At 34.6% G+C, this 19,542-nt stretch overlaps 1 protein-coding gene across 7 annotated transcripts in view; it reads right to left on the reverse strand.

Moving 5' to 3' along the window:
• Positions 1-19,542, reverse strand: part of TBC1D5 (TBC1 domain family member 5) — a 560,004-nt gene that overhangs the window by 335,233 nt on the left and 205,229 nt on the right. For all 7 annotated transcript variants that reach the window (XM_047737636.1, XM_047737648.1, XM_047737657.1 and 4 more), the window contains one exon: positions 12,460-12,591. In XM_047737636.1, coding sequence (XP_047593592.1) covers positions 12,460-12,556 — 97 coding nt within the window. In that variant the 5' untranslated portion in view covers positions 12,557-12,591. The remainder of the gene's footprint in view (positions 1-12,459; positions 12,592-19,542) is intronic.

A 19,542-nucleotide genomic window follows, 5' to 3' on the forward strand; every position in this document is an offset into this window, starting at 1 on the left:
GCCATTTGGGGCAGACAGCTTACTTAAAAACAAAACAAAACAAACAAACAAAAAAAAACAGAAAAAGAAAGAAAGAAAGAAAACCTTACATCTAATAACAGATCTATTCAAAAGCCAAATTAAAGATTCAAATTGATAGCAGAGTTCTAAAGCTGATATAAATCAGTTATATTCTATCAAAATTGTCACTAAATGGTAATGCTAGGAAGCCAACTCTATTTAAGTCTCTCCACATCTGGAAGAAGAAAGCAGAAGAAAAGGGGAAGTAGGAGAATTATTATTTAAGTACACATATTCCCATAATATAAATGATTTTTTTGCTCACACATTGCCTTATATGTGACTTGAGTAACTAAAAGCTAATTCTCACTGTTTATCTGTTGATAAATCAAGGCCAGTGGGTGATTTTTCTGACTAAAACTGAATGTATTTGTACATTCTGGAAAGATAAACAATCACCAGAATGTATAGGAATACATAATTACTAACTGGTAGAAAATCATTTCCAAAGACTTAAGCAAATTATATTTTTAATACTGTAGATGTAATAAAAGAAAATGACCATTTAAAGTAAGTAACTTGTGATATTACAATTTTTATGATTTACTAGCTTCTTAATTTCTTCTATTTAAAACACTCAGATCTTCCTAAAATGTGAAAATAAAACAGCTTGAAGCTAACATAATGTTTCTTGTCTTGTGCTTTTCTATATTCATCATCTGGGATTCCTTCTCAGGGAATTCAGGAAGCAGTATTATGGTCAAACTCCAGAGTAAAGTACAAGTATTGCATGAAAATGATTTCATATTTCAGAACACCTATTAAATTAATAAGCAAGTCCTCCTTACAGCAAGTAGAGTGATGGCAAACTAATTTATTTTTAATACTTGCAAAACACAGGAATAAAAAATACTTGAGGTCAGATTAACAATATATCAATAGGTAAAGTATACTTTCAAAGCTTTTGGTAAAGAGAAATTTAAGAAAAGAATAATGTCAGAGAATAACCACAAAAAAACCCTATATTTATAAACATGAAGGAAAATCATAATAAAATTACCACAGCATAAAAGATATCTGTTTTTACTATAAATTACCTATATAATTTCTAAATTATTAAAATATGCTGAAGTAGATATCAATATCTACCAATATAATACAGAATAAAACTCTATGCAGTACACTATTCTCTGTCCTCACTATTTAAAAAGATCACTGGATCTTTAATAATCATTAAAATTGTGCATTTTGGGGCGCCTGGGTGGCTCAGTGGGTTAAAGCTTCTGCCTTCGGCTCAGGTCATGGTCCCAGGGTCCTGGGATCGAGCCCCGCATCGGGCTCTCTGCTCCGCAGGGAGCCTGCTTCCACCTCTCTCTCTGCCTGCCTCTCTGCCTGCTTGTGATCTCTGTCAAGTAAATAAATAAATAAATCTTTAAAAAAAAAATTGTGCATTTTAAGTGAAACACGAGATGTGCTTTACTCAAGTCTACAAGAAAATTTATAAATATCCAAGTATAATTGTATTAAGATGTTTTTTTAAATGCCTATTACATGAAAAGAGAATTTTTACCAAAATGTAACAGCTCTACTGAAAAATATTCCTGGCTGTTTTATTACATAGCTGACTGCACAGCAAAGTACAGAGATGATTTTATGATTTGAAGTTGGGAAAAACAGGTCTTTGGAATTCCCAGAGGAGAGCAGAAATACAGAAGGATTGAAGAGGTCCTGATTATAATCTCAGAGTAAGGTTTAAATTTTTTCTTATAATCTCATCTTCCCTGATATTCAGTTCTTCCCTCTGACTGGGTAAGATCAAAGTGAGAATGCCTGTAACCTTTAAACACACTAGTTTAGCTAGATATTGTTTTTAAAATTGGTAATGCTATGAGAGGAGTTAGAAGCAGCATGAGGGACCTGGAGAATTGTACCTGTAAGGGACTAATTATTCATTTCACTACTAAGCCATGGGGGAGGGGGTATCTGTTTTAATATGTAAGTGAATAAAAGGAGCAGTAACTGCATGAGACATCAGGTGGTAACTCTTGAAATACTTTCTAAGCCCTATGAACTAAAAGTAGGGTATGTCATTTATTGAAACAGTCCAAATTCTGGCTCTACTGTCTTTTCTGACCCTACTAGTAAATTAGCAAAGGCAACTAATGTAATTCTTTGACAAGAAATCCACTGCAGGTCATTTCACCTAAGTGGGGATTTTTCTTGGTTTTGTTTTTCTAAGGTTTAAGATAATACTGTTACTCTAAATCACCTATATCTGCTCTAGTTATTCCTAGACCTAGCCAACCAAAAACACCAGCACACAACCTCCCATTTGTGGTGATCCAAGAGTGGTATAAAGGCTGACTGAGAAGGGTAGGAAAAATATCTTAAGGTATGGATATTCCTTTGCAGACCAACTCTGCCCAAAAGGATAATGGTAACAGCCTTTACAGGGCTATAGTTTCTGTCTGCCACCAGTGCCAGCAGCTGAGGTCACCTTTTTTTCTAGGACCCTAGGAAGTGACTAACACAACGTTATAGCCACAACGTGACTCAATGACTCTTCACATAAACCCCTCTAACACACCTATCTCTTCAGGCAAATAAAGGGAATTGCCACAACAACAGAAAATTTGAAATAAACCTAAAAACCAGATGCAATTAATAAGGAATGGACAAGTTAAAAAAAAAAAGTTCAAAGTCCAGAAGACCTTTTATTTCAAGGATCTACACTGTAACAACAGTGAGCTCCACTGTTATCATTAAAATGTCTAACTTGCTAAATCTCAATTCACTGTGAAAGCATGAACACATAAAATTCACATATAACCACCCAAATCTAATATTAAAGAGTAAGCTAAACCCTCCTTGCCATTCAAATATTTTATCTTTGATATTTAACCACTGTCTTTTAATGTTAATTCTCAATCAGATTTCAGTTCACTCTCATCCACTCAAATGACTTACTGGTATTTTGAAACTGGCTTAATCACTAATTACAGATCATCAATACTCTTAAAATCACCAAATCATTTATTTTCTCTTTTTATATTCTAACCCAGCAATCCTTGAAGCATTGACCACTTTTGGCCTTCTGAAGTTCTCATATATCTGCAGTTTCTATAATTGTAGTACTCCTCTATCCCCTACTTTAACTAACTCCTCTAGTATTTTTTTTTTAAAGATTTTATTTATTTATTTGACAGAGAGAGATCACAAGTAGACGGAGAGGCAGGCAGAGAGAGAGAGAGAGGGAAGCAGGCTTCCTGCTGAGCAGAGAGCCCGATGTGGGACTCGATTCGAGGACCCTGAGATCATGACCTGAGCCGAAGGCAGCGGCTTAACCCAATGAGCCACCCAGGCGCCCTCCTCTAGTATTTTTTAAATACTACTCCCTTTATCCAGTTTCTAACCACAGAGAATTCCTACACAGCAATCCTCAGCCCTTTCCCTTTCTCTTTCTTTGGGTTTTTTATCTGTCTCACATACTTTGAACAGATACCTCTGAGGGATGACTTTCAGATTCTAACTCATGGTCTTTCAACTGAAGTCTCTCACTTTCAACTTTCGTCTGGACAACTTGATGTAGAGGGATTGAGCATGGCATGGTCACTGCTCTCTAATTTCACTTCTTATTGTCACAGCACTTAACAAAATCTGTTTTTAAGAAGACTTTTTTTTTTTTAAAGATTTTCTTTATTTATTTGACACAGAGAGAGAGGTCACAAGTAGGCAGAGCAGCAGGCAGAGATAGAGGGGGAAGAAGGCTCCCTGCTGAGCAGAGAGCCCCGATGTGGGGCTGGATCCCAGGACCCTGAGATCGTGACCTGAGCTGAAGGCAGAGGCTTTAACCCACTGAGGCACCCAGCCGCCCCAAGGAGACATTTTTTAAAAACCATCATTTTATCTTCATTATTGTCACTGAAGAACTTCCAAGTCACCCTATTTAACAATCTTTACCTTAAACAAAGCTACCATTTTTCTTGATGACTTTATAGTTTTATAGTTTTCATCTAGCTAAATTGCCTTTTACCTTATTATCTACAAAGAATCTTTTTAAAAACATTGTTTTGTTTTTGTATTATCTTTATTTTTTTTTCTTTTTTTTAATAATTTTTTTAAGATTTTTTTATTTAGTTATTTGACAGAGATCACAAGTAGGCAGAGAGGCAGGCAGAGAGAGAGAGGAAGGGAAGCAGGCTCTCCGCTGAGCAGAGAGCCCGATGTGGGGCTCGATCCCAGGACCCTGAGACCATGACCTGAGCCGAAGGCAGAGGCTTAACCCACTGAACCACCCAGGCGCCCCTTATTTTTTTTTTTCAACAAGAGTGTACTCTTTAATCCCTATCACCTATTTCACCCATCCCCCCACCTACCTCCCCTCTGGTTACCATCAGTTTATTCTCAGTAGTTATGAGTCTGCTTCTGGGTTTGTCTTTTGTTTTCCTTTGCTCATTTATTTTGTTTCTTAAATTCGACATATGGGTGAGATCAGATGCTATTTGTCTTTCTGCGACTTATTTCACTTAGCATTATATTCTCTAGGCTCTATCCATGTTGTTGCAAATAGCAAGATTTCATTTTTTTTTTAAGATTTTATTTATTTATCTGACAGACAGAGATCACAAGTAGGCAGAGAGGCAGGCAGAGAGAGAGGAAGAAGCGGGCTCCCTGCTGAGCAGAGAACCCGATGCGGGGCTCGATCCCAGGACCCTGGGACCATGACCTGAGCCGAAGGCAGTGGCTTAACCCACTGAGCCACCCAGGCGCCCCAAATTTCATTCTTTTTTATGGCTGAATAATATCCCTTGTGTGTGTGTGTGTGTGTGTGTGTGTGCATATGCCACTTATGAACGTGCACGTGCACACACACACACACCTTCTTTAACCATTCATCTACTGATGGACACTTGAGCTCTATGAAGGACTTTTTATTAAAAAGATACTTCTGGGGTGTCTAGGTGGCTCAGTGGGTTAAACCCTCTGCCTCCGGCTCAGGTCATGATCCCAGGGTCCTGGGATCGAGCCCCGCATCAGGCTCTCTGCTCAGCGGGGATTGCTTCCCCCCTCTCTCTCTTCCTGCCTCTCTGCCTACTTGTAATTTCTCTGTCAAATAAATAAATAAAATCTTTTAAAAATAAATAAATAAGTAAAAAATAAAAAGATACTTCTTGAGAAACTAGGCAAACAGTAAAAAGACCAGTGTTTGCCAGGGGTTGGTGGAAGGATGAATAGAAAACAGGATTTTGTGAAAATTTTCTGTATGATACTATAATGATGGAAGCGTGTCTTTATACATTTGTCTAAACTCATGGAATATGTAACACCAAGAGTGAATCTTAATATAAACTATGGACTTTGGGTAACTATGATGTGTTATGTAGATTACCAGTTGTAATATATGTACCACTCTGGTGGGGAATATTGATAATGGAGGAGGCTATACATGCGCTGGAACAGGGGTATATGGGAAATCTCTCCTTCCTCTTAATTTTGCTGTGCACCTAAAACTGCTCTAAAAGAATTAAGCCTTTAAGGTGTACCTGGGTGGCTCAGTCACTAAGTGTCCGCCTTCAGCTGACGTCATGATTCCAGGGTCCTGGGATGGAGTCCTGCATTGGCTCCCTACTCAGCAGGAAGCCTGCTTCTCACTTTCCTACTTTCCCTGCTTGCCCTCCCTCTCTCGCTGTCTCTCTCTCTCTCTCAGTCAAATAAATAAATAAATAATAAAATCTTTTTAAAAAATTAAGCTTTTAAGATTAAGTTAAAAAAAAAAAAAACTTCAGGCCAAACATATCTAAATTAATGTAGATCCAAATTCTTAACACAGAATTAGGGAAGGTATTTAGTTTACTGGCTACCATTTAACAATGTTCCATCAAATTAATGTATATATCAAACACTCATATACTGTTCCCATATTCCCTTCCATGACTCCCATCACCATATTACTCTGAACTTCATCTGCCTTGACTCCTCCATCCCTTCCAAAACTTTTTACTCTGACTTCTTAGAACCCCCTTCCATGGTAGCAAATTTCCTTGTATTCTCAGACCATCAATGAATTCCTCCACCATCAACCTCCTTGCCTATGTGTACCTCTTATACTCCCATAGCAAAACCCTTGCTCTTCTGTGTGACCAAATCATAGGTGCTGAATTCTACTGGACATAATCATGCAAATTTACAAGCTTGCATGCCTATAAATTATGATGTCTTATCTCAACTTGGCCCCCATGGTTATATATTCTTTATCAAATCATCCCAACTTTTGTCACTCTCCACAATCTTCAAATGTTTCACCTTATCACTCACCTTCAGCAAATTATCTCACCTTAACTTACCAAAAAGAAATTAAAGCATCAGTTAAATTTCACTGAACTGTGTTATAGAACTAATAAGCCTACTGTATCTAAATACCTTCCTTTCTCCTTCTCTCCTTTTACTACAATGAAAATAATGGCCCTTTGTCTACAAATCCCTCCATCATGGCTCTAGACTGCAAATTTCCAAGACCCCCTAGACATTTCTTGCACTGATTTTAAAATCTTCAAATTCTACCATAATTTTTCACTCTATTCCTCATGCCAGTTTAGTACAGAGTACATCAATAGTTTACTTGAAATACACAGAGTACTCAAGACTATGGATTCCTGAGATTACCAAAAGCACTGTGTTTGTCGATAGTTACAATGTCTCCATCCTGTACAGATTTCTATTTGTTTAAACCTTTAGCTAACCTTGGGCACTTTTGTTTTCGCCTTTATACCTTGGCTTGACTCCACATTCCTAGTTTTCCTTCTATTTATCTAGATACTCTCTCTTTGTCTCCTTTATAGTATCCTTCTCTGCTACAAGGTCTTTATTTTTTTTTAAGATTTCATTTATTTGTCAGAGAGAGAGAGAGAGAAAGAGCCCACACAAGCAGGGGAGAGCAGCAGGTAGAGGGAGAAGCAGGCTTTCTGCTGAGCAAGGAGCTGGATGCAGGACTCCATCCCAGAACCCTGGATCATGACCTAAGCTGAAGGCAGATGCTTCTGACTGAACCACCGAGGCATCCCTGCTATAAGATCTTTAAATTGGCCTTCCTTAAGACTGCTTCTAGGTTCCCTTCTCACACGAGGTGCTGTTACTAAGTGATCTCATTCACACTGTTTTAGCAACCATGACAAATCTTTATCTCCAGCAACAACCTGTACACTAGGTTTTAGACCCATACATCAAAATCTTTAGGATGTCTGCATTTGAAAGTCATAAGACATTTCTAACTCACATATGAAACTGAACTTACAATCTTCTCTGCCACCCCCTATTCCACCTGCACCACAAAAAGTTCCTCCTCACAGCGCATTTCAAAGCAGGCATTTTTGGTCCACTTGGAAAACTGAATGTCACTTCAAACTTCTCACCCTTATCAGTTCATTATATCCAAATATTAAGTGCTGTCAATTCTACCTACTAAATCTCTCTCAAATGTTTCCACTTCTCTCCATTTCTACTTCTCTACTTTCCTAGTATATGCCACTATGATTTCTAACCAAGAATACTGCAATGGCTTCTTAACTGTAGCCATAATAATCTTTCAAAAATGTGATTCTGGCAGTATGATTCCTTCACTAGACTACTTACTCTTCTTAGTATCAAGTGGCTTCATGGCCCTGGTCTGCAGTCTCATTTGTGGCCCTACCTCCTTTGAATGCTAGCCTCCAACCACACTGAAGAGGGCACAGCACAAGCTCACAGCACATACTCTTTACTCAATCACTGGCTAACAGCTACTCATCCTTCCGATTGTGGCTTAAATAGATATCCACCTTCCTTAACACACCACTACTACAAATTTAAGTTAAATTTCTCAACAACATACTACCTGAGCATACTATTAATTACTTTAGGAAAGTACTTATCATTCTTCATCTTAACTGGCCATTTACTTTTCCTGGTCCCCCAAATTCTGGCCATTAACCATTATAACTGGCATTCAGAATTATGTTTATCTTTTTCAGTATTTTATTTTCAGCACTCAAAACAATGCCTGGTACATAGAAGGCACTCAAATATTTATGAGTGACAAGAAATTTTAGAAGTGCTACAAACTTAAAAAGAGCCTATACCCCTACAGGTTGTTGATCGCACAATGTTTCAAATGCACAATAAATAATATTTCTATAAATTGCATTAGTAAGTTATAGAAATAAAAAAATTAAGAATGGTATCTTTGTAGATTTTACACCAGGAACTACATATATGAAACATGTATTTTAAATGTAGCCATTCTTAACCTATTCTCCCATATTATGGCCACGAATATCTTATAGAAGTAATCATTTATTTCCTTAGCTTTCACTTGCTAAGTAATTTTTGTTATGGGTTAGTAAGGATATCATAGCTTGACCTTTATTTGCCAGAAAATGCTCTCCTGTTGGTTCTTATGGAAATTTTGATTTGGGTCATAATGAAAGAAAACATGGAAAAAGTGAATTTTAAGAGGGATTTCAAAGAAGGGACAGGTCAATGAGACCAAAAGAGGAGAGGAGGCTGTATTACCTTTTGAAGCCCTGAAAGAATAAAAATTAAAGTACTAAAACAATCAGAGGCTAAAATAGACTTCATACATTACAACTTAGGACAGAAAGGAAAAAGGTAGATGGAAAAAAGATACATGAAGGAATTACTCATTAATGTAAGTGAAGGAATTCAGACTGGTAAAACACAATTCAATCATCTGTTAGTTTTTAATTCAGTGGTGTCCATGGGCGAACAGGCACACAAATAGACACACACATAATACTTATACCTTGGAAAAAGAGACAAACAAACAATGAAACAAATTAAATGCAGAATTACACTTAAGGATGACTGCTGTGAAGTAATCAAGAATAATGTCAGAGAACAATGGCATGTGGAAGGTCCACAGTTTAGAACTGGCTTATTAGCACATCTGACCATGGCCAGTCAGGCAAGATAGTGGTGAACATCATGGTCAAAAGTCTGGATTTTATTATTAGTGCAATGGAAAACCACTGAAAAGTTTTAAGCCAGGAAAGAAAGATTTTCTTTTTCCTTCCTTAAAAGTAAGATGACTTAGACAGCATCCTATACTTTTGTCAGATATCTTTCCAAAACAAATTCACCTTTTACTCAAATCTAAACCCAATTCTGCTATATGGAAAACAATATCAAAGATCATAATAGGACAGCATCATTTTATTACATCAACTTCAGTGAACTATTATAATTAATACCAATTTATTCACCAATAAAGCCAGGCACTCCCTTCTAGTTCTAAAACTCTATGATATTACAACAGAAAGAAAGGAAGATTAGGGACAAAAACAAAATTACAAGAGTCAAAAATGGAGTAGGCAGGATATTCTGAATGTCTTGGATTTTTTTTAAGTAGGTTACTAAATATTTTATCCCTGAAGATAGAAAGAAAGCTTTGAAATAGATATTATATAAAAAGCATTACATTAAGTAATTATCTGAATACTAAAAAAGCTATAAGTAAGAAGGCATATAAAATTGAAGCTAAAAAACTCTGGCAATATGTAACAAAGTGCTATTCTCAAAAAAGACTTAATAGAGGAAAATGTTCTTTTCCTACAAATGAATAATCATAAATAGTTGAACAAACATTTTGGGGTTTTTTATGGTTTCAACTGAATCACAGGTAACCTACCAATTTCTAATTAATACCCTTTGATCAAAAACCTTGGAATTTAAAGTAGTAAACTATGTATATGACCAAATAGGGCACAGAGAAATATGTCATGATTTCTATGCTATTCTCCATTTAAAAAAGGAATTCAAGCAGTTAAAAGTTTGATTCACATGGAAAATTCTGCACATATATATTCAGTTTCTTTTCTCTGTTCTCACCGACCTTCCAACACCATTCGTGCAAATAAACCAGTAAGAAGCAGTTTTCCTTTATTATTCCTGTGATGTGGCTATTTTTGCTAATGCTTTCCAGAATACTCGGAATCATCTGACTCAATAACGTACTGTTTGTTTATAAATGTTAAAATTCAGTTCTGAGAAATTGAAGACTTATTTATTAATGGAATCTATAACATGAATAACAAAACTAAAAAATTTAACTTCTACAAAGGGAAACCACTGATTAAGTCCAGTGTTTGACTACTTACAAAATGAGTCATCTATTTGCCATAAATTCCCTGGTGGGAAAAAATGTGTAAAAGGCTTCCAGTATGTGGAGAACCCCATGAAATGCATATATTAAAATAAACAAACACTAGAAAGGTGATGATTCTTCAAATAAATATGACAACCCTTTTAAAATGCAACACATGTTTTTCTGCTAAAAGGAAATCTAGGAAGATGAAATAGAGGCTTCATATAAAATATTTACATATACAATGCACAAAACCCACTATGGTTAGTAACCTTCATGGCTTTCAAGAACTAGATATTTACATATCATTCTTTCTGCATGTGCGTGTGCGAATGTGTGTTTTGTATATATTTTTAACAGTTGACAGCTGTTTTAGAGCATACAGAGATGCCAAGCTGAATGAGGGTCTTGATTACTTCAAGATTAGCTATCTAAAGTTTCTATTCATTTTAAGTGTTGTTAGTTGGAAGAGTCATTAGTCACTTCCTTGTCTCATAGAACATCAGCATACATTTACATTGTTAATGAACATTTGGGGTAAATGAATTAATGGCACTTTTAAACATCAATTCAGTCCTAATAACTTTGTATGTCATAGAAATGTTAGGCTAGGATATAAACGAAAAGCCTTTTCAGTAAAGGTAACTACTCATTCCTGCAAACAGTAAAGGATAAAATTAATTTAAAATGTTTTTAACCAGTTAAAATAAAAAAATAGAACCTCAGTATTTAATGAACGATACCAGAGAAAAATATGCACTTAAAAACAACAACAACAACAAAAACAAAAAAACAAACCTGTATTCTAAACTAAGCACATAAATCAGAAAATTTTGGTGAAATTATTTTATATACTTCTAACAAAAACGTATTTACTTTTAAAATAGCCACTTACAGAAGAGCTTGTGAAATAATTTGACTTATTAGTGCTTCTTATAGATATTACATTTTTTAAAAATCACCAGGAGATGTAGTATTCTTACCGCTGAAATTTTTAAGATGCTTAAGCTAAAATGAGACACACTAACATTTCTTATATTATCAAAACTTTGAACAGTCTTTTTGAGACCTCTTCAATAAACACACAAATAAAAATAAAAAGTAAAATCACAAAAATAAGTTGTAGGGCAAATTATACTATTATAAAATTTTTTATTTATTTGAGAGAGAGCATGCAGGCGTGAATACCCAAGAGAGCACATAAGCAGGGGGAGTGGCCAGCAGAGGGAGAAGCAGGCTCCCCACTGAGCAGGGAGCTGGAGACAGGGCTCAACTCTAGGACCCTAAGATCATGACTTAAGCCAAAGGCAGACACTTAACTGACTGAGCCGCCCAGGTGCCCCCAAATTATACTATTTTCATTGAAAACAACAACAGCATTTGTATGACGTAGAAGGCAGTAAAGATGCACAGAAACCATAAACACACTCCATAAAGTCAAGCTTTGAGCACTAAAGAAATAATCAGTTTAACAAATCGATCATTTTTTTAAATTTCCAAAACACAATAGTAGACCTTTATACCAACATAGAAAAAAAATTTGTATCTGAAGTAAACAAAATATATGTGAATCACTAACTGTGATTTTTTAAAACAGACCTCATAATCCTGATGTATATATTTTATGAGCAAAAAATTGCAAGTAGCAACCTGAGTCAATGAATCAACTAAAAATAAAGATAAAGCTTTAAGAATTTGCACAAACTGACCGCTTCCTTTTTCAAGATACTCTATTATTACCAATATGGAGAAAACAAAATAGAGTTCTGAAACATACACATTTGATAAATTTTTATAAGGCACATGCTGAATGCAGTTTACCTCTTAACAGTCTCTTTTACTCTTTCAACAATTTCAGTGAATAGATCTTTAAAAGACAAATTTCAATTAGTTTAAAAGAGAGAGAGAGAGAAGAGAGAATGAGGCAAGTCTATTATCCCAGAATAACATCAACTTACTTTTAAAGGCAAAAAATCGCTAAAAAATGAACACCAGAAGCTCAGACTTCTTTAAAAGATGCTTGACAAAGGCCATTTGTATTTCAAAATCCCTATGCCGAACTAACTGTTTAAGTTCATAACTTTTTTTTAAAAGAATGACAGTGCATTAAACATTTGGCTAATGCTTCTGTCTATAATTGGAAGTTGACGTTTTGTGGTATTCATTAGTGTCAGAGTGCTCTCTACCTATCCAGGGAAGTGTGCTTCAAGATGCCCTGTTCAGCTTCATGTAAAGAATTACATACAGAAGGCAGGCAGAGCTAACTGGAGACTCTGCTATGTTTTCCAGTAACCACAGAATGTATCTGATACAAAACTCACCTCCAGTCTTATTTGAGTAATTCGACAAGGGATCGATGCCCACTTCTTGTTCTTCTGGCTGCAGAGGGTGTCTAGTTTCAGATAAGGAATGATACATGTTGAGAACTGGACAATGTGACCAAAAGTGACTACCTGGGATATTTAAAAAGAGAGAGAGAAGGAGAGAGAGAAATTAAATTTTTTCTTTTTGCTATGACTAGGAATAAGTACTAGATTGAAATGATTAAACGAGCATTACAGACATTAACAAGTTTTCCACAGGCTTCAGGGACTGTTACAACACATTGGCAGGCATATGCAAAGAAGCAAAAAGTGGCACAAAATTTCCATTTCAGCAAATTCTCCCCGAATTTGAACTTCACTGGTAACCTTTACCTCAATGTTCAATCACATGTATTTTCAACAAACTTCGGCACAAAAAGTTGAATTGTAAGTTAAATTACTGTCCCATATATAACATCGTTTTGTTTCAATGCCAAAACAATACCCATTTGCAACAGAAAATTTCAAAATACAGAAAATATAGCAAACTAAAATCATCCATAATTGTGTTAGCTAAAAACAGTAGCCCTGTTAACATTTCATTTTATTACACTATCTTTCCTCTTTTTGTTATGGCATTTAAAATATATATTTTTTAAAGTGATATAACATACTAAGTATTCTGATTATGTAAGTTATTGTGGGTATCTTCCATCCCATAAAAAAAGACTATCTTATCACTGCAAATGGACCCCTAGTATTCCATTAAATAGCTATAACAATTTATATAATCAATTCCTTACTAGTAAACAGAATGCTTTCAGTTATTCAACACTATACACAGTTTCACAATGACTATCTTTTAGTGATATCTCTATGCCAATCTATGATTATTTTTTTAAGATAAATTTTTATGTCACTGCTGGACCAAAATAAGTATTTAAAAAAATAAGACTCTATGATAAGTTTGGCAAATTATGCTCTAGAAAGATCTGTACATAGAACAATTCAGTCCCCTGGACTCTCATTAACAATCGGAATGGGTAATTCATTTTATCGACCAGTGTGATAGTCAAATTTTATATTGCATTTGCTTGATAACTAGTGAGATTCTGAAGATGCATATGTTTTCTCTGAGATTTATTATCTTTTGTGGATGGAATTTATTATTATGATTGTCTTCATAATTTGTAAGCATGCTTTAAATACTAAGAATATTAAACCTTTGTCATGTGATACAAATATTTTTCTCAGAGTGTGTCTGTCTTCAAATAACATGGTATTTTTGTGACATAAGTAACTTTTTCATTTCTGTGCACCCAAATATATCTATATCTCCTTTATGGCTTCTACTTCTAGTATTATTAATGCTTACAAAGGCAAGATTATATGAATAACCACATACTTTTTTACGCATTTTGAAAGCTTTCCTCCTAGGTTCTGATTTCTATAAATGATTCCATTTAAACAAAGATGTTTTTAATTAATTACTATTGAACTTTCAAGCTACAATACTCATAAATTTTCTGTCTATAAGGTACCTATAATCTTCCCAAACCAGAATCTTCAAAAAAAAAAAAAAAAAAAAAAAACCTGGTCTCACTAATTTTCATCCAAAATAATGTAACACGTGAAATTTCAAGTTTCAAGAGAAGGGAGAGACATGATATAGAAAGAGTAAATGAGGAATAATAAGGTGGAAAAGCAAGCCCAACTAAAATAAGTATATAATTTTATAAGATACAGGATATTTACAGAGAAAAGGTTCCAGAGAAGCCCATAAATATACAAATCCTTGACCAGCCTCTTCCCAACACAACATGCTCCTCTATCCTGCTTAGTTTCTCCCTAAAACTCTCACTTCATAAAATACTCCTGTACATTTTCTGAGTTTTACCAGAACTCTGCAGCTCACAGTCAGATGGTAAAAAATCCTTTCCACCTCAGGCTGTGGCTAAAACAAAAGCAAAAGGGTAGGTAAAACTAATATTACAGAAAGCGGAAAACTCTCATTGCCAACATACAGGGAGAATTTCTAAAGTCATAAATCAAGTCCTAAAGCCATAAATCTAGACAGCCATCCATTATGTGCTTCTTATGTGTGCGAATATTTCACACTTAAAATACTGAAGGAATTCTGGGGAATATAATCTAGTAGAGGGCAGCAAACAGTAAATGATCAGTTATATATATTATAAAGCAGAATCTGATTAATTATGCTGATTAAGCAAGATTAAAGCAGATTAAGAAATAAAGTCCTCTACTATGGAGTAGTAAGGACCACCAAACTCAAATTCCTAACAGGGCCAAGCAAAAAGCAGTATTAATCGAAATGAACATCGACTGAGAAATGAATATAAGTCAAAACCACAGTAAATGCTTCATTTGTATTCATCATTTCATCCTCCCAACAGTCCTACTGACATACCTGCCTCATTGTTTTCACTTTACCAAAGAGAAAACTGAGGTACAAAGAGATTAACTCATTTGTCTACAGTCACATCAGTAGTAAATGTTGAAGTCAGAATTTGAACCTATCTTGTCTAGCTCTACAGGTCACATTCTTTTTTTTTTAAGATTTTATTTATTTATTTGAGAGAGTGAAAGAGCATGAGAGGGGAGGCCAGAGGGAGAAGCAGACTCCCCATCAAGCTTAAAGCCTGATGTGGGACTTGACCCCAGGACTCCGGGATCATGACCTGAGCCGAAGGCAGTTGCCTAACCAGCTGAGCCACCCAGGCGCCCCTAGAGCTCACATTCTTTACTCCGGCACTATGTTTGGCTCTCAGTAAGTCAATGAGACAAACAGACAAGGTATAAAACAAAGAGGTACAAGAGGTCGGGGTCTGTGAATGATTGAAAACACCCTTTACTCTGCTTCAGCTTACTCAAGACAAGCTAGAAAACCATTATTTTATGTGCAATCTCTTTAAAGTATGGGCAAATAATTGGAATTAAAAAAAAAAAACTGTGGAATAGATTAAACACATGTCAAAATTGTATTTTCCTATGGACAACTACTTTAATGTTAAAATTCATATTCTCATACATTTTGTTATACTTTTGAAAATACGAGAAAAAAACGTTTGAAAATGCATTCTAAGTTAACTGCCAGTTTTCCATAAAATGTCTTTAATATCCTAGACATGTTTTCATATCATTACCTTAATTTTTTAATTTTTATAGTACACTTCCACTGTTACAGACTTCACATACCTAAAATACACAAATAAGGGAATTTTGCATACTTTGAACTTTATGAGAGATAAACAAGTAATTACCAAACTGATATCAAAGTATATGTTTAAAAAGAACATTAAAAAACAAACACCTTTCTAGCTAAAATAAGAGAGTCTACAACATGATGATGTTCATATATTCATTCAAGATTTTCAAAGATACTTAAGGTCTTTTTGACTCGTTAGAGAAAGTTAGGTTCAAGAAAGTCACTCACTATTTTCAGCTCTAATAATAATTCTTTAGAAACCAATGCCTATGGTTATAATCTAAAACCAACATATAAAATTTACCAAATATGCCAGTCTACAATTATTCTGTACAATTAGGCATCCATGATATTCTGATTTATTATGCCTATAGATTGAAACTGAATCACTAAAATTCTTTTATATTCAAATAAGGCAAACTGAACAGTAATAATGAGTTATTTTCAAGAAACCTGTTGAAGAAAAGGTTTGTGTAATGCTCTTACTTTTAACTATGGATTTTAAAAAATAATCTTGTTCAAAAGCAACTTATTAAGCAGGTGCTGCTTTGTTTTTTGTTGTTTGGTTATAAACACAAAGGCTATTTTAGCTTTCTAGGATAAAAAACATTTAAGTGCAGGTTGGCTACTGCTATTGTGATTACCTTATAAAACCACAATATAGTGTTGCGTTTATATGTGAAGTAATTTTCTTAAAAACTCTCCAATTTGTTTTGTGACTATGCCAACAGTAAAAGTATTTGACTACTACAAAGAAGAATATCAAAGGTTTTTAAACAAATGTGTCTATACTCATTTTAATCACTATTATGAATAATCTTTTACCTATAAATATCAGACCATAGGAAAATATTTGATAAAAATTTAAATAAAGAATTAAAGGAACTTTTTTTAACTTGAAAATTTTAAGATAATCAGTATTAAAGGTCAAAATGGCACAAACATTTTGAAAAGCACAACATATCATTACATCTTGTATTTGTATTAAAAACCCAGACTTTATATTTGGTAGGCTTTAATCTTCTCTATACAAAAGGCAGATGGAAAAACATATAATGACCAAAAATATCTAGAGTAAATGACTACTAAAATTCATAACTGATGGATTTCAGTTTTCTTAAATAATGTCAATCTATCTCAAGAATTTCCCTGACAAACCCTGAGAATTTTTAAAACGAAAGGCAATCTTATTTTTTCTAATTTAGAACACATAGCAATATATCTTCCAAGACTTGAAAAAGGAGATATCCCTTCTTTGCTACATTACTATAAATAACAGTTAAATTTCCTGCTTCACATAAACTCAAAATTCACAAAACTCAAAACTGGTTATGCAATATGGTTTTACTACTATGCTGGACACAGGAATTGACATTTTAGGCTGAACCTGCCATTTAAAATCCAAGACTAATCTTAAGGACAATTATATTGGCTTTACAAACCTGGTTCTTGCAATATTAAATCTTAGGATAAAAGTGATTTGCCTGAAAGAAGTGAAGTCTTGTGAAAACAGTTAATATTTAATGAGAGGATAATAGTTTAGCACTAAAGCTTAGATGACAGTTTTAAAGTATATTTGATAAAATATCAAAACAATATTATTTTCTTTGTCAAGTGAAGCAATACAAGCAGTCTCAAGTGCAAGATCTCAAATTCTTTTTTTTTTTTTTTTACAGCTTTATAAACATATATTTTTATCCCCAGGGGTAGAGGTCTGCGAATCGCCAGGTTTACACACTTCACAGCACTCACCATAGCACATACCCTCCCCAATATCCATAACCCCACCCCCCTCTCCCAACCCCCTCCCCCCATCAACCCTCAGTTTGTTTTGTGAGATTAAGAGTCACTTATGGTTTGTCTCCCTCCCAATCCCATCTTGTTTCATTTACTCTTCTCCTACCCCCTCAACCCCCCATGTTGCATCTCCTCTCCCTCATATCAGGGAGATCATATGATAGTTGTCTTTCTCCGATTGACTTATTTCGCTAAGCATGATACCCTCTAGTTCCATCCACGTCGTCGCAAATGGCAAGATTTCATTTCTTTTGATGGCTGCATAGTATTCCATGTGTATATATACCACATCTTCTTTATCCATTCATCTGTAGATGGACATCGAGGTTCTTTCCATAGTTTGGCTATTGTAGACATTGCTGCTATAAACATTTGGGTGCACGTGCCCCTTCGGATCACTACGTTTGTATCTTTAGGGTAGATACCCAGCAGTGCAATTGCAGGGTCATAGGGTAGTTCTATTTTCAACATTTTGAGGAACCTCCATGCTGTTTTCCAGAGTGGTTGCACCAGCTTGCATTCCCACCAACAGTGTAGGAGGGTTCCCCTTTCTCCGCATCCTCGCCAGCATCTGTCATTTCCTGACTTGTTAATTTTAGCCATTCTGACTGGTGTGAGGTGATATCTTAGCATCATACAGATAAAAGGACAGGTCAGATCAATACATTTTCTTTTCCTTTTAAAATGGTATCACATCAACAAAGCCTTGGAAAAGTAATTTATTACCTCTGAATCTGAAGTTCTATGTATTTCAATGTGCATTCATTCTTTCACAGCTTCTAATACATAGGCAGAGAATTAGCATTCTGAATTGTGTCTTCTAAGGACATCCATATTCAGAAAAGCTCATATAAGCATACTTCATTCATTTAAATTCTTGACTGATGGTAAACTTAAAAGTCAAACACTGAAATGACAGAGTAATATTACTTTACATAAAGATATCTCCTATAAGAAAAACGTATCAAAGAGCTTAAATGAACTATTTCCAGAGCACGGTTATGAAAGGGGGAGAGGATAGAGCATGAGTAAGTATCTGTCACAGATAGCATGCATTTACCATGATGAGTATATAACCTAAAACATGACATCTTGGCTATAAAAGCAACAGACTTTGATAGAAGCTATATTTTCATAATTAAGAGAGAGTAACTGAACATTATCTATAGAATTTTCTATTTTAAAAAAAAACCTGTTCTATTCAAAAATGTTGGCAGCTAGAGGTAAATTTGATGTTTGGGAATAATGATGTTCTAAAGTCCCCATAAGAAGAGAAGGAGGTAGGAAAGGAGGAAGGAAGAAAGAACGAAAGAAAAAGAGAAGAAGGAAAACAAAGAAAGAGAATAAAGTTCTATTTTTATATCTGGCCAATCTTTAATGCAAGAGTGTTACTTTGGACTTTAAATAAGTTAATTAAGTATTAAAATCAATCATCTGAAAGTCTTAATATTTAATATTGGTTAGATTGTGTATCAAAGTAGTTTTATTATTTATTTACTCCAAACCTTTCCAGAATACTTCATCTGACAACAGGGGGTCTGTTTCTCACAAGATAAATGCATTTACAATGCCAAATAAATTATATATAAAAGCATTTGTCTTAATACATGTCATTCAGTATTAAATGTCACTCATTGGTAAAATCTTGAAAACCTAATTCACTTTTACCAACCACACAATTGTACCATCTAAGTGTTGCCAATTAAACAGGTATAGGAATACATAAGGGTCTACCATCCTAAGAACAATGAAGACTTATTTCTATAGTTTCCAGGCTATCAGAACAAGATGTTTAGAGTAAACAATCTACTACAGAAATAAACTAGATTCATAAACAATATATATAATCAGAAATAAGCGAATATATGAAATGTTCACAGGTGGGCTTAAATATTTTATATTACAAAATAAGAATATATTTGGCCTTTCAAATATTTAAATGCTATACAATAATAGAAACTAGCAGTTGTGACTATGTAAAAGGAGAGAAAATTGAGCATTATAAAAAGTTAAAGTGGTCTAACAAAAAGCTCTCCACAGTGTATCCTCATTTGGTTTCAGAGTTCTCTAGAAAAGAT

The sequence above is a fragment of the Lutra lutra genome, chromosome 1 (genome assembly GCF_902655055.1).
Source record: "Lutra lutra chromosome 1, mLutLut1.2, whole genome shotgun sequence".
Taxonomy (NCBI): Eukaryota; Metazoa; Chordata; class Mammalia; order Carnivora; family Mustelidae; genus Lutra; species Lutra lutra.